An 11,339-nucleotide genomic window follows, 5' to 3' on the forward strand; every position below is an offset into this window, starting at 1 on the left:
CCCAGAGCCCTGGTGGCCCGAGATGCCCCCGGGGTGGGTTGTGGTCGTGGCGCAGGTCGGGGCAGCTTCAGCTTTTTTTAAAGCTTCTAGATTTTACCTCGGGGGGCTGGGGCTCGGGGACAGGCTGGGGGTCCCGCCGGCCCTGGTGCCTCGGGCACGGCCCTTCCTCTCGGAGGCCCCCTTCTGACCTGTGCCGTGGTGGCCCCGCTGGGTCGGGGGTGGGGGGGGCCCCCTGGCTGCCGGGAGGGCCCCAGCGAGCAGATGCGCCGTCCCGCAGCCCCATCGTCTCCAAGAAGGGGTACCTGCACTTCCTGGAGCCGCACACGGCCGGCTGGGCCAAGCGCTACGTGGTGGTGCGGCGGCCCTACGCCTACATGTACAACAGCGACAAGGACGCCGTGGAGCGGTTCGTGCTCAACCTCTCCGCCGCCCAGGTGGAGTACAGCGAGGACCAGCAGGCCATGCTCAAGGTGCGGCAGCGGCGGCGGCGGGAGTGGGGGGAGGGGGGCGGGGCAGGGGCGGGGCAGCCGTGGTGCGGGGGCGGGGGCGGGCAGGGGCGGGGCAGCCGTGGTGCGGGGCGGGGGCGGGCAGGGGGCGGGGCAGCAGTGGGCGGGGGCGGGGGCCGGGCGGGGGGCGGGGGCGGGGCAGCAGCGGGGCGGGGGCGGGCCGGGCGGGGGCGGGGCAGCAGTGGGCGGGGCGGGGGCCGGGCGGGGGCGGGGGCGGGGCAGCAGTGGGCGGGGGCGGGGCTGGGCGGGGGCGGGGCAGCCGTGGTGCGGGGGCGGGGCAGCAGTGGGGCGGGGGCGGGGCCGGGCGGCGCCGCTCACCGCACGGTGCCCCGCAGACGCCCCACACCTTCGCGGTCTGCACGGAGCACCGCGGCATCCTGCTGCAGGCGAGCAGCGACAAGGACATGCACGACTGGCTGTACGCCTTCAACCCCCTCCTGGCCGGGACCATACGGTACGCCGCCTGGGGGCACCCCGAGGCCCTCGGTGCGTGGGGCTGGGCCGGACTGTTCCTGCAGGGACTAGGCAGCCCCCCACACCTGTCACTCATGGGGTCACAGTGACAGGCGACAGAGGTCATGTCTCTCGGGGAATAAGGGAACCAGAGGGCCCCCCACCAAGGCGAGGGGCGGCTGCGGCTTCCCCTCTGCCCGACACCCTCTGACCTCTGCCTCTCCCCTGACCCTCTCACAGCTCCAAGCTCTCCAGAAGGAGGGCTGCCCAGATGAGGGTCTGAGCGGAAGACGCCCCGCCCTCCTGACGCCCAGTGGGCCCAGCCTGCCCCTCGCCATCCGTCTGTCTTCGCCCCCAGCCCTCCCCCCCCGCCCGCCGGCCAACCCGCCCCCTCCCAGGGACACTGCGCTGGCCAGGGGGCCTGCGCCACACGACCTGTCCTGATGGACCCGTCCTGTCTCCACGGAAGCCTCGTTGGTTGTCATTTCTTCTCTGAGACGGGCCCTGGGGGGAAAGGGCTGGGAGACACGGGTGGGGGGGCCGGAGGGCCCCAGTCAGGGGGCATTGCTGACATTCTAATATTTTTTTAAGCATAGACAGACTTATATTAATATACAGTAGTTAGCGACACGGAGACAGTCCACTCAGAAATTAACTCTAAGACTGTGTTCTATTTATAAGTATTTATTTCTAACGACCTGTAGGGTTCAGAGGACCCCTTCCCGCTTGTTCCCACGCACATCCCCCAAGCCTTGTAGGGACAGACAGGCTGGGCAGCCGCCTCGGAAGACCCCAGGGAGGCCGGCACCTCGGGGCCCGGCCCTCGTCCTGGGGGTGTGCCTGTGTCCGGGCCCTGCTGCCCGACGTCCAGACAGCACGGAAGGGCGCGTGTCACTTCTAGTGGGAGGCACCGCCCACGTCGCACCTGCACGGCAGCCGGCGGGAACCTGTGGGAGACGGGGAGGCCAGGGGGGGGCTGCCCCGGGAGGCCTGGGAGGAAGGACCACGTCCCACGGTGGAGTCCTGTGTCCCTGAGACGCTGCGGTTGTCTGGGTGATGGTCCAGGCAGCCCCTCCAGCTGCTGTGAGAAGCGGGGCAAGGGCAGGGCTGCCCCCCAGGGAGAAGGTCTGATGCCCCCTGTGCCCCCAGAGAAGAGAGCTCCCGGGAGGGGCAGTTGGACACTGTGGTTCAGGCCGGTGAGGGTGCATGGCGCTGGGCTCTCCCTTCCGGTCGGAGGTTTTGTCCCCCGTCGCTCCAGCCTCGTTCCAGATCCCCTGGGCCCCCTCGGCAGACCCCATGCCTGTGGGTCGCCGAGGCCAGCGGAGGCATCAGCCCAGCGCAGAGTCAGACCGCATGTCCTGCCTGGGTGCCTGGGTGTGGAACCCGTCAGAGCAGCCAGGGGGCCTGGAGGGTCTTCCGTGACCTGCTCCCACAACCAAAGGCACATTTGGCGTCTTTCTGGCTCCGAGACAAAGCGAAACAAAGCAACACTATAAAACTGTCCCCACTGTGGCCAGCCCAGGGCTGTGTCATCCGGCCCCAGGTGCATGCCCAGCCTTGCTGTCCGTGGCATTGCTGGCACCTTCCAGCCCCCTGCCCACCCACCTGGGCACAGCTCACAGACACCAGCCCCCACCTGGCTGGGAGGACCCCAGCTCAGCCTGAAGCCAGCGTCTCTGAGGCCCTGCCTTGTCCCACACTGTCCTGCGTGGTGGCACTGACGTGACCTGGGGACATTCTCACGGCTTGAGCCTGGAGACCAGACTCTCCCCAGCGTCCCTCTGCTGGGGACGTGAGGTGTTGGCTCCCACCCAAGTGGCAAGGTTGGGGTTTTCCTTGGGAAGGGGGGCTCGGTCCGTGGTGGCCGCCACGTCTGCCCCCGACAGCCCGCGTGCACCACTGGGAGCTGGCAGTGACTCTCCAGACCTGGGCTCGGGCAGAGGTGCAGGGTGGCCCCCCTGGTTCCCTGCTACCCCCCTGCCTGGGCCCATCTCATGGAGACGCCCATCGGTCCGCCAGGGCCCGGGATGATGCCAGGGGGAGCACAGGCTCAGCTGCTGTCCTTGGAGATCCCAGGAGAGGGTCACTTCCTGAGCTGAACCTGAGCAGTTTCCAGAAACGCCTGGGCTGCCCCCCCGCAGGTGTTCCAGGAGCTGGTGGGCTGGGAGGAGGACTCGTTGTGGCTTTTAGGACCGCCCTGTGGTAGGGAACAAGGCAGGGGTGGCGCGCTGTGTCCAAGATGGCCAGGCTCCCTACCACAGGAGCCCGGCCCTGACCCCCTCATGTCAGCCAGCCTGAGGACTCAGCCCCACGCACAGGTGCCTGAGGCCAGCCAGCCTGCAGAGCACCTGGTGTGCCAGCGGGGCGAGGGGAGGGGCCGCTCGAGAGTTCCTGGGAGTCACCCCAAGGCCAGGAGCCTCCACGGCCATGGAGGCCCCGGGGAGGGTTTGGTTTTGGCCTGGAGCCATCTTGGCGTGACTCAGAGCCAGGGGTGACCCGCCTGGTGTCCCCTCACGGGCCAGCTGCCCTGGGAGGGCCTGGGGGGCAGCCCGCACACCCAGGGCCGCTGGACAGAAACCCGAGTAGAGTCCGGAAGCCTGGTCTCCATGCCGGGAACTCCCCACGTGTCACATCAGCTGGGACAAGCGTTCAAAACTGGGACTCAGTTTCCACATCTGCGAAGTGAGGCTGATCGGAAGCCCCTGAAGGTCCTCCCCTCGTGGGGTGCAGAGAGCCAAGTCAGGCTGGGCTGAGGCTGCTGCTTCTGCTAGGTGGGGAAAGGGAGAAGGGTCCGGAAAGCCACCTCTCGGAGGGTTTTGTTTGAATGCTGGACGCTGCCCCGGCCACAGCCTTGTTTTGTTTGCGGGATGGTCATCCTTGTCTGCAGTGGGCTGTCTGTCCCGGGTGGGGGTGGGTCACCCTAGGGAGAGGCCACAGAGAGTGGAGCGAGGGCTCCAGTGAGGCCTGTCCGCCTCCAGAGGCTGCTGGGGTGCTCATGAGTGGCAAGGCCTCCCGCTCAGAAGAATCACAAGACGGCAATGTTCCTTCCACCGCCACACGCGCTCACACACACAGGCACACACCCAGGGCCCTGGCCCTGGGGGCAGGAGTGGTACAACGCTCGAGAGACGTGAGCGGGGCGGCCACGCTGCTGCTCCTCCCAACAGCAGGCTGCGGCTTCCCGGGCCTGTCTGCCCTGTGGCTGCCTGTCCCCTGAGGTCCCCTGTGGCTTGCCCCCGCGTGGTTGTGTGGCACTCCCCGGCCCCTGCTCCGTGACCTCCATCCATCCCGATGTAGCCGCCCCAGCCCCCTGACGTCCTGAACCGAACGAGCGCTAGGCTCTAGGCCCCGTGCTGTGTGTGTCCACCTGAGAAATAAACTCACTCCCCATGCAGCACCCGACTGCCGGCCTCTTCTGTGTGTCCTGCGGCGTCTGTCGGTGGAGCCAAGATGGTCATGGGCCAGGGACAGCACCCGCCTCCCCTGGGGTGATGCCGGGTGGTGGAGAGCCTCGGGGTGGGAGCTACAGATGGTGCCGATCGTGGGAGCGCCTGCCCACCTCCCTCCGCACCTGGCTACGGCCCACGTCCTTCAGCCGGTGAGTGGCTGGGCCGTCTGGTCCATCCCTCCGTGCACTGCTGAGTGTGCGTGCTTGCGGGGACTCCGTCTCTGAAGGGGACCCTGTGCAGGCCCCCTCTTACATGACAACCTCAAAAAGACTGGGGTGGTGTAGGAGAACACGCTAGTGGTCCCCAGGGATCGTGGTCAGGGGGCTTTCTGGGTGACGGCACACTTTTGTCCCCTCATAACGGTGCTGGTGCCATAAATCTATCTTCACTCGTTCTAAATTCCCAGGGCTGTACATGGACCGAAAACATAGGTCGCTATCACTTCTGATAACTTCTAAAATGAGTGTTTTTTTAAAAAAACAATTTAAGGAAAAAAAGACAATGTTTTTAAAAGTTTGGAGCATCTGTATGAAAAAATAAACCTGAGGTCGTATTCAGGATGAACCCAAAGCCGCTCGTAGGTGTAAATGTGACTCAAAGGCTATAAAACTTCTGGGAGAAAGACTCTGTGGCCCTGAGGGCAGAGAAAGGGTTCACAGGAAACAGAGCCCCGATCCGGGAAAGGTCCAACGCCCGACAGGTGCTGCGGGTGAACAGGAAGGTGAGCTGATGGCACGTGACCGCGTCCAGGGCAGAGGAACAGCCCCTGCAACTCGGGAACCAGGCAGAGAACAGCCCGATTTCAAACGCAAAACCCGCAGGGAGGGGGGCAGAGAGAAGAAACGTGAGCGCCCTCTGGTGGATGCTGGTCTTCCCGAAGAGGTGCAAGCACTCGGGGACCCCCCAGGGCCCCGGAAACAGTCTGGCAGTCTCGAGTCCCATCCTCACCCTGAGAAAACGACGAACACACGGACAGTCACTGAGTTTTCTGGCACCCAGAAACATGTTCTGTGCCAGAACATCAAGGGCACAGGGCAGGCCGCACCCCAAACCTGGAGTGACAAGCGCAGAGTCACAGCTGAGACCGGCTTCCCCGGAGCAGATGTGGCTGGAGCCGTGGCTGGAGCCGTGGCTGGCCGTGGGGGCACGCGGCTGGGGGACCCTCACACGGCGATGGGCTCCCCCACCAAGAGCCCCACCGAGTTCTCACGCTGGGGTGCAAAGACCAACTGTGGGGGAAGAAGAGAAATGGCCACAGCCTGCTCCCGGAGCGCCCTCCCCAGCAAGGCCCTCGGGGGCAGGGACCGGTCAGGAATCGAGGGAACTGCCTGGACTTGGCAAAGAGAGCTACGGAAGTCCCACGGCGGACCGCACACCTCCACGGGCAGAGACCCTGGAGGCCCCGCAGGGGAGAACAAGGCCGGCGTCCCCTCGCCGTCCCAGTCAGCACTGTGCTGGAAACGGGACAGGCAGCGGGGCACGGAAAGGAAAAGGGGACGTCGTTCTGTGTTGTGAGTGGGCTGTGGCGGCGTTCACAGGTGACCCCCCACTCACCAAAGGACCGACCGGGCCTCTGCCCCAAGCGCGTCGTGTCCTGGGGTCGGAGCCCCTGACCTCCCCTGGGGGCCGCTCGGCTTTCCCGGAGATGCACCTACACTTGTCTGTGCCGGTCGCCACGCAGACCAGCTGCCCCGTGTGGGAGGTGGGCCCTTCCGCCCGTTCGGAGTCGGGGGTGCCCAGAGCAGCCCTGGTGGGCCCCCTCCCGGTTCCCTTGTCGGGGGGCCTGGCCCCACAGGTGGCTGCCTTCACGGAGGGGACTGGTGGCATGTGGCCCCGGTGCAGGCAGAGCCAGGGACCCTCGCCCAGGTGGGGGGGGACCCGGCCCAGGTGCAGGGAGCTGCCAGGCTGTGGAGCCAGGAGCCTGGGCGTGAGTCACAGCGCTTGATGGAGGCTTTGAAGAGCTGTGTGTGGCCTGTCTCAGCCCCGGGCTGGTGGGGTGGGGCGAGCGTCCTGGCGCGTCTCTCGCCCTAGGGGAGAAGCTGTGGGCGGTCCCGCTCGGCTCCCGCGCCGGCAGGCAGCAGGGGGGCTGGGGGTGAGGGCGCAGCTGTGGCGTTCCCAGGGCTCCAGCCCAGGCGGACGCGCCCACGGCCCCCCCGCCTCACACCTGGGGTGGGCCGGCCCCCCACACGTCAGCTCAGGCGCCCCGCGCAGCCCGGCTCCCAGCAGAGCCCCCGGGCCGATGGCCGGTCTGAACGTGTCCCTCTCCTTCTTCGTGGCCACCGTCGCCCTCTGCCAGGCGGCCCGGAGGGCGTCCAAGGCCCTGCTGCCCGCGGGCGTCTACGCCAGCTTCGCCCGGGAGGCAGCCGCCGCGGCCCAGCTGGGGGCCTGCTGCCTGGAGCTGCGGGTGCTGGCAGAGCTGGGCCCCTGGGCCGCGGGCTTCGGGCCCGACCTGCTGCTGACCCTGCTGTTCCTGCTCTTCCTGGCGCACGGCGCCACCTTCGACGGGGCCTCGGCCAACCCCGCGGTGGCCCTGCAGGAGCTGCTCCTGGCCGAGGCCGCGCTGCCCGGCACGCTGCTGAAGCTGGCGGCCCAGGCGCTGGGCGTGCAGGCGGCCGGCGCCCTGACCCGGCGCTACTGGGCCTGGGAGCTCAGCGACCTGCACGTCCTGCAGAACCTCATGGACGCGCACTGCAGCTCGGCCCTGCGCACGGCCGTGCCCCTCGGCGCGCTGGCGGAGGGCGCTGGCGCCTTCCTCTTCCACCTGAGCCTCCTCCGCCTGCGGGGCAGCCCGCCCCTCTGCAGGGTGCCGGCCCTGGCCCTGCTGCTCACCGCCATGGCCTACACAGGTGCGCCCCGGGGCTGCCGGCCAAGGGGGTGGCCACGTCCCGGGATGCCGGGGCGGGTGATGACCAGCTGAGCCGGACACAGTGGGTGGGGGGGGCGGGGGGCACCAAGGCCCCGTCAGGGCCATCCTTGCTGCTGGGCCTCTCTGCAGTCCGACGTCTTCACGCTCGTCCCAGAAGGTCTACGCCCGGGGCGGGGGGCAGCCGTTTCCCCAGGGCCCGGCCCCGGCTGTGTCTGCGAGGGCCCATGAGCTCAGTCGCCCCCTCCGAGGCCACCAGGTGCTGACGTGTCTTCCTTGCCCGTCTTCCCCTCCCCCGTCCGCACGAACCCTGACCCCACCAGGAGGCGGCAGCGGAATCCCGACCCCTCTCTGGGTCACACACCCCTCCCAGGCGGGCCTCCAGACCACGTTCTCACGGGGGTCCCTCAGGCCCCCTGGGGGCTGCCCTGGGCCTCAGCCAGCACCCGGTTCTGCGCTCGGTCCTCCAGCGAGGTTGCCCGTCCTGGGGCCCCCCACGAGGGCTGCCCCCACGGGACAGCAGCACCGTCCCCACCTTCGAGGGGAAGCAGAGAGCCAGCGACCACGGGCCTCACAGGCCGGCTGCCCCCTGGTGGGGTCAGAGCCGGGGTGGGCCCCGGCCTCCCAGGAAGACGGCCGGGCGCCTCCTGTGCTGGGCGTGGGGGGCAGCCAAACCGTGGACCGCAGGTCAGTCAGCCTGTGGTCGGCCGGGCGCAGGCAGGGGGACTCGGCAGGGAGGGGCGGAAGCCCAGCACCCCCGTCTCCACAGGGGGCACCCGGGAGCACAGAGCCAGGGCTCACCGTCCATGTCACCAAGACCCCTCCCGGCGCAGGCACACGCTAGGGCCCGTGCACCGGCAGGGAAACCGAGGCTCAGCTGAGCGGAGAGCCTATGGGGGTGGGGGGGGGGGGGGGGAGTTGGGGGAGGGGTCAGGGCTCTGTGACCAGGCCGCCTGGACTCCTGCCCGGGGGTGACGCCCAGGACACCTCCCACAGAGCCAGTGCCCCCCGCCCGAGCCTGGCCCACGCCTGCCGGCTCTGGGCTCCAAGTCTGCGTGGCCGCCTGCCCTGCCCAAGGCGCAGACCTGCTGGGTGGGGGGGGCTGCTCCCTGGGGCGGTCTGCAGGCCTGGGGCCCGGACTCCGGCTGCTGGTCTGGACCTCTCCTTGCCCTCCAGCGCTGGCTGCGCGGGCCGGTGTGGCCTGGCCGTCTCTGTCTGTCTGTCTCTGTCTCCCTGTCTCTGTCTGTGTGTCTGTCAAAGGCTACTGCCCTGGAGGCGGGAGGTGTTGGAAAAGGGGTGGGGGAGGTGAGCCCCCCAGGGACGGGAGGTCAGGACGGGAGGTCAGCACGGGCACTGGACGTCCCTGGGGAGACTGGCCCAGCTGCTCCCCGACCTCGGAGCCTCTGGCCTTGGCCAACGGGCCTCCCTGCTCCCCCGCCCCCTCCGCAGGGGGTGGAGGAGGGGCTGAGCCCCGGGCAGGGCCTCACCCGGGCTGGTCTGCGCTTCCCCCACAGCGGGGCCCCTCACGTCCGCCTTCTTCAACCCCACCCTGGCTGCCTCTGTCACCTTCCACTGCGAGGGGCACACCTTGCTGGAGTATGCCCAGGTGTACTGGCTGGGCCCTCTGACAGGTGAGGACCCACGGGGGACACCGCAGTCTGCAGGAGCTCATGGTCGGGGTGGGGGGGCGGGAGGGACAGACAGCTGCTGGGTGGGGCCCGTCCAGGGGCTGCTTCCAGGCCCAGGGGCCCTGCAGGGAGGGGCGGGGGCCGGGCAGTGTTCCCAGGCCCCTGCCACTCACCGGGCCTGAGGGCTCCGCCCTGTGATCGATCCAGGCACTGCGGCTGCTCCTCAGTGGGGCTGGCGACCCCTCCCTTCCCACCCTGGGGGAGGGGCTGCGAGTGGCCTGTCGGAGTCTGGACTTTGTCCCAGAGGGTTGGGGCCGGGGAGGGAGGGGGCTGTGTGGGGAGAGGCAGACCCTCTGAGGGTGCTGGGCGGGCAGGAGGGCAGGCTGCCGGCTGCAGGGCTCCCTGTGTCCCCTGCGGGGGTCCTCGCAGCCAGCCAGCCCTCCTGGCCTGCGCACCCCACTCCCGGCCTCTGCCGCCGTCGGGAGGCAGGCCTGGCTAGGAAGCGTCTGGACAGGCTCCCCAGTGGCTCTGGACTCCGGTGCAGGGAATGCTTGGCCCAGGTCCCCAGCTCGTGGTCCACGAGATCCCGGGGACTCCTGGTGGCCTATCCCCATCTCCGAGGGGTAGGCACCCTGGAGGGAGGGCATGGCTGGGAGGAACAGGGTCCAGGAAAGGATCCCCACCCAGGTGTGCAGGCTCCCCTGGGCCAGGTGTGCAGGCTTCCCCCGCCCAAGTGTGCAGGCTCCCCCACCCAAGCGTGCAGGCTCCCCTGGGTCAGGTGTGCAGGTTCCCTCACCCAGGTGTGCAGGCTCCCCTGCGCCAGGTGTGCAGGTTCCCTCACCCAGGTGTGCAGGCTCCCCTGGGCCAGGTGTGCAGGTTCCCCACCCAGGTATGCAGGTTCCCCACCCAGGTGTGCAGGCTCCCCTAGGCCAGGTGTGCAGGCTCCCCTGGCCAGGTGTGCAGGCTTCCCCCACCCAGGTGTGCAGGTTCCCTCACCCAGGTGTACAGGTTCCCCTGGGCCAGGTGTGCAGGTTCCCCCACTCAGGTGTACAGGTTCCCCACCCAGGTGTACAGGTTCCCTCACCCAGGTGTACAGGTTTCCCTGTGCCAGGTGTGCAGGCTCCCCATCCCAGGGACAGCTTGCTGTGTGTGTGTGCCGGGGTGGTTTTCAGTCGCAATGAGCCCCAGGGCCGGCGGGCTGACGCTCGGTCTCCTGCAGGGATGGTGCTGGCGGTCCTGCTCTACCACGGCCACCTTCCCCGCCTTTTCCAGAGGAACCTGCTGTACAGTCAGAAGAACAAGTATCGGACCCCCAAAGGGAAGCCCGCCACAGGGCCCAAAGACGCCCGGACGCCCGCCGAGGCGGGCAGAGGCCGGGAGCCTGGGCGGCGGGGGCTGGGGAGGCCAGCGCTGGGCTCGGGCTGAGTGGACGGGCTCCGAGGGAGCTCCACCGAGGGCCAGGCCGCCGGCTGGACCTGGGGGCCTCCCTGGACAGAGGGGCACCCCCACCCCGACTTCCTCCCCTGAGACCGCCGGTCAATAAACCGTCCTCAGAGCTGCCCGACGGGGCCGCGCAGGGTAGAGGCTGGTCTTCCTCACTTTCGTCTTCCCGCGCCGTTCACCCGGCCTCTCCTCGGAGTCAGAGCCAGGGCAGGGCCCGCGGGAGAGGCCCTGAGGGGGACCCGAGGCAGAGCTCTCCCCAGCGGGCTCCTGGCTGCCCCGGGCACCCGGCAGCCCAGCCCGGGCCGGGGGGCAGAATGGCCCCACCACCCTGGACCCTGCGGGGGACATCATGGGTGGTGGCTGGGGCCCAAGGCAGCAGGGGAGTGGGCCCGACACAGGCCCCCACCCGCCAGCACCCTGAGCCTCAGGGCGGCCAACAGCATGCCCTCAGAGCCAGGCAGACCCCTGCCCACCCCAGGGTCCTCCGGGAGGACCCCAGCTTCCTCCCAGGCGGGAGGAACCACAGCCGCCTCCTCCCTGCAGGCCAGGGGACAAAGGCCCCTCAGCTCGGGGTCCTGGGAACCCCCAGCCCCAGGCCCCACCCTCTCTTCCAGCCGAGAAGGACTGGTTCTGGCCACCCACCTGGGCTTCCATGAGGCGGTGGAGGAGGGAGAGAAACCCCGCCCACTTTCAGCCCCCACCCCCACAGCCTGGCAGAGCAGAGCGCCACTCTACCTGGGCCCCAGCCTCCCCCCTCCTGGGCTGCCGCTGGAAGCGGGGGGCAGGGGACGCCCTGCGTTAGGGCCTAACAGGGTCGGGCAGAGGCCCCAGAGAGAGGCCGGAGCGCATGGGGTGCCGCTGGGGGGGCGGCAATCAGCTCCCCCCGCCCCCCGCCCCAGGGAGGCTCCGTGTGGAATGGGGCCGGGGTGGGGGGCAGCGGCACACACCAAGCAGAGGCTGTGGCCCTGGGAGGAAGGGGGTCTCCCCGCGGGGCGGC

At 69.1% G+C, this 11,339-nt stretch overlaps 2 protein-coding genes across 2 annotated transcripts in view; both read left to right on the plus strand.

Moving 5' to 3' along the window:
- KIF1A (kinesin family member 1A) overlaps nt 1-2,424 on the plus strand; it is a 65,393-nt gene extending 62,969 nt beyond the window's left edge. The window contains 3 exon segments of the mRNA XM_036022629.1: nt 278-470; nt 842-960; nt 1,200-2,424. Of these exon segments, the coding sequence (XP_035878522.1) occupies nt 278-470; nt 842-960; nt 1,200-1,242 (355 nt within the window). The 3' untranslated portion in view covers nt 1,243-2,424.
- A 4,010-nt stretch (nt 2,425-6,434) lies between these two features.
- On the plus strand, nt 6,435-10,349 carry AQP12B (aquaporin 12B). The gene is made up of 3 exons (XM_028508959.2): nt 6,435-7,254; nt 8,786-8,902; nt 10,119-10,349. Exons 1-3 carry the CDS (start codon nt 6,648-6,650, stop codon nt 10,322-10,324), a joined length of 930 nt encoding a protein of 309 aa, XP_028364760.1. The 5' UTR covers nt 6,435-6,647; the 3' UTR covers nt 10,325-10,349.
- The last annotated feature ends 990 nt before the right edge of the window (nt 10,350-11,339 follow it).

This window comes from Phyllostomus discolor, chromosome 4 (assembly GCF_004126475.2).
Source record: "Phyllostomus discolor isolate MPI-MPIP mPhyDis1 chromosome 4, mPhyDis1.pri.v3, whole genome shotgun sequence".
Taxonomy (NCBI): Eukaryota; Metazoa; Chordata; class Mammalia; order Chiroptera; family Phyllostomidae; genus Phyllostomus; species Phyllostomus discolor.

What these genes read in the sequence shown, in the direction of transcription:
- AQP12B (XM_028508959.2), top strand. Translation starts at nt 6,648, where the DNA reads ATGGCCGGTCTGAACGTGTCCCTCTCCTTCTTCGTGGCCACCGTCGCC. An exon ending in CACCGCCATGGCCTACACAG is followed by an intron (nt 7,255 to 8,785) that starts GTGCGCCCCGGG and finishes CTTCCCCCACAG; the next exon opens with CGGGGCCCCTCACGTCCGCC. An exon ending in CTGGCTGGGCCCTCTGACAG is followed by an intron (nt 8,903 to 10,118) that starts GTGAGGACCCAC and finishes GGTCTCCTGCAG; the next exon opens with GGATGGTGCTGGCGGTCCTG.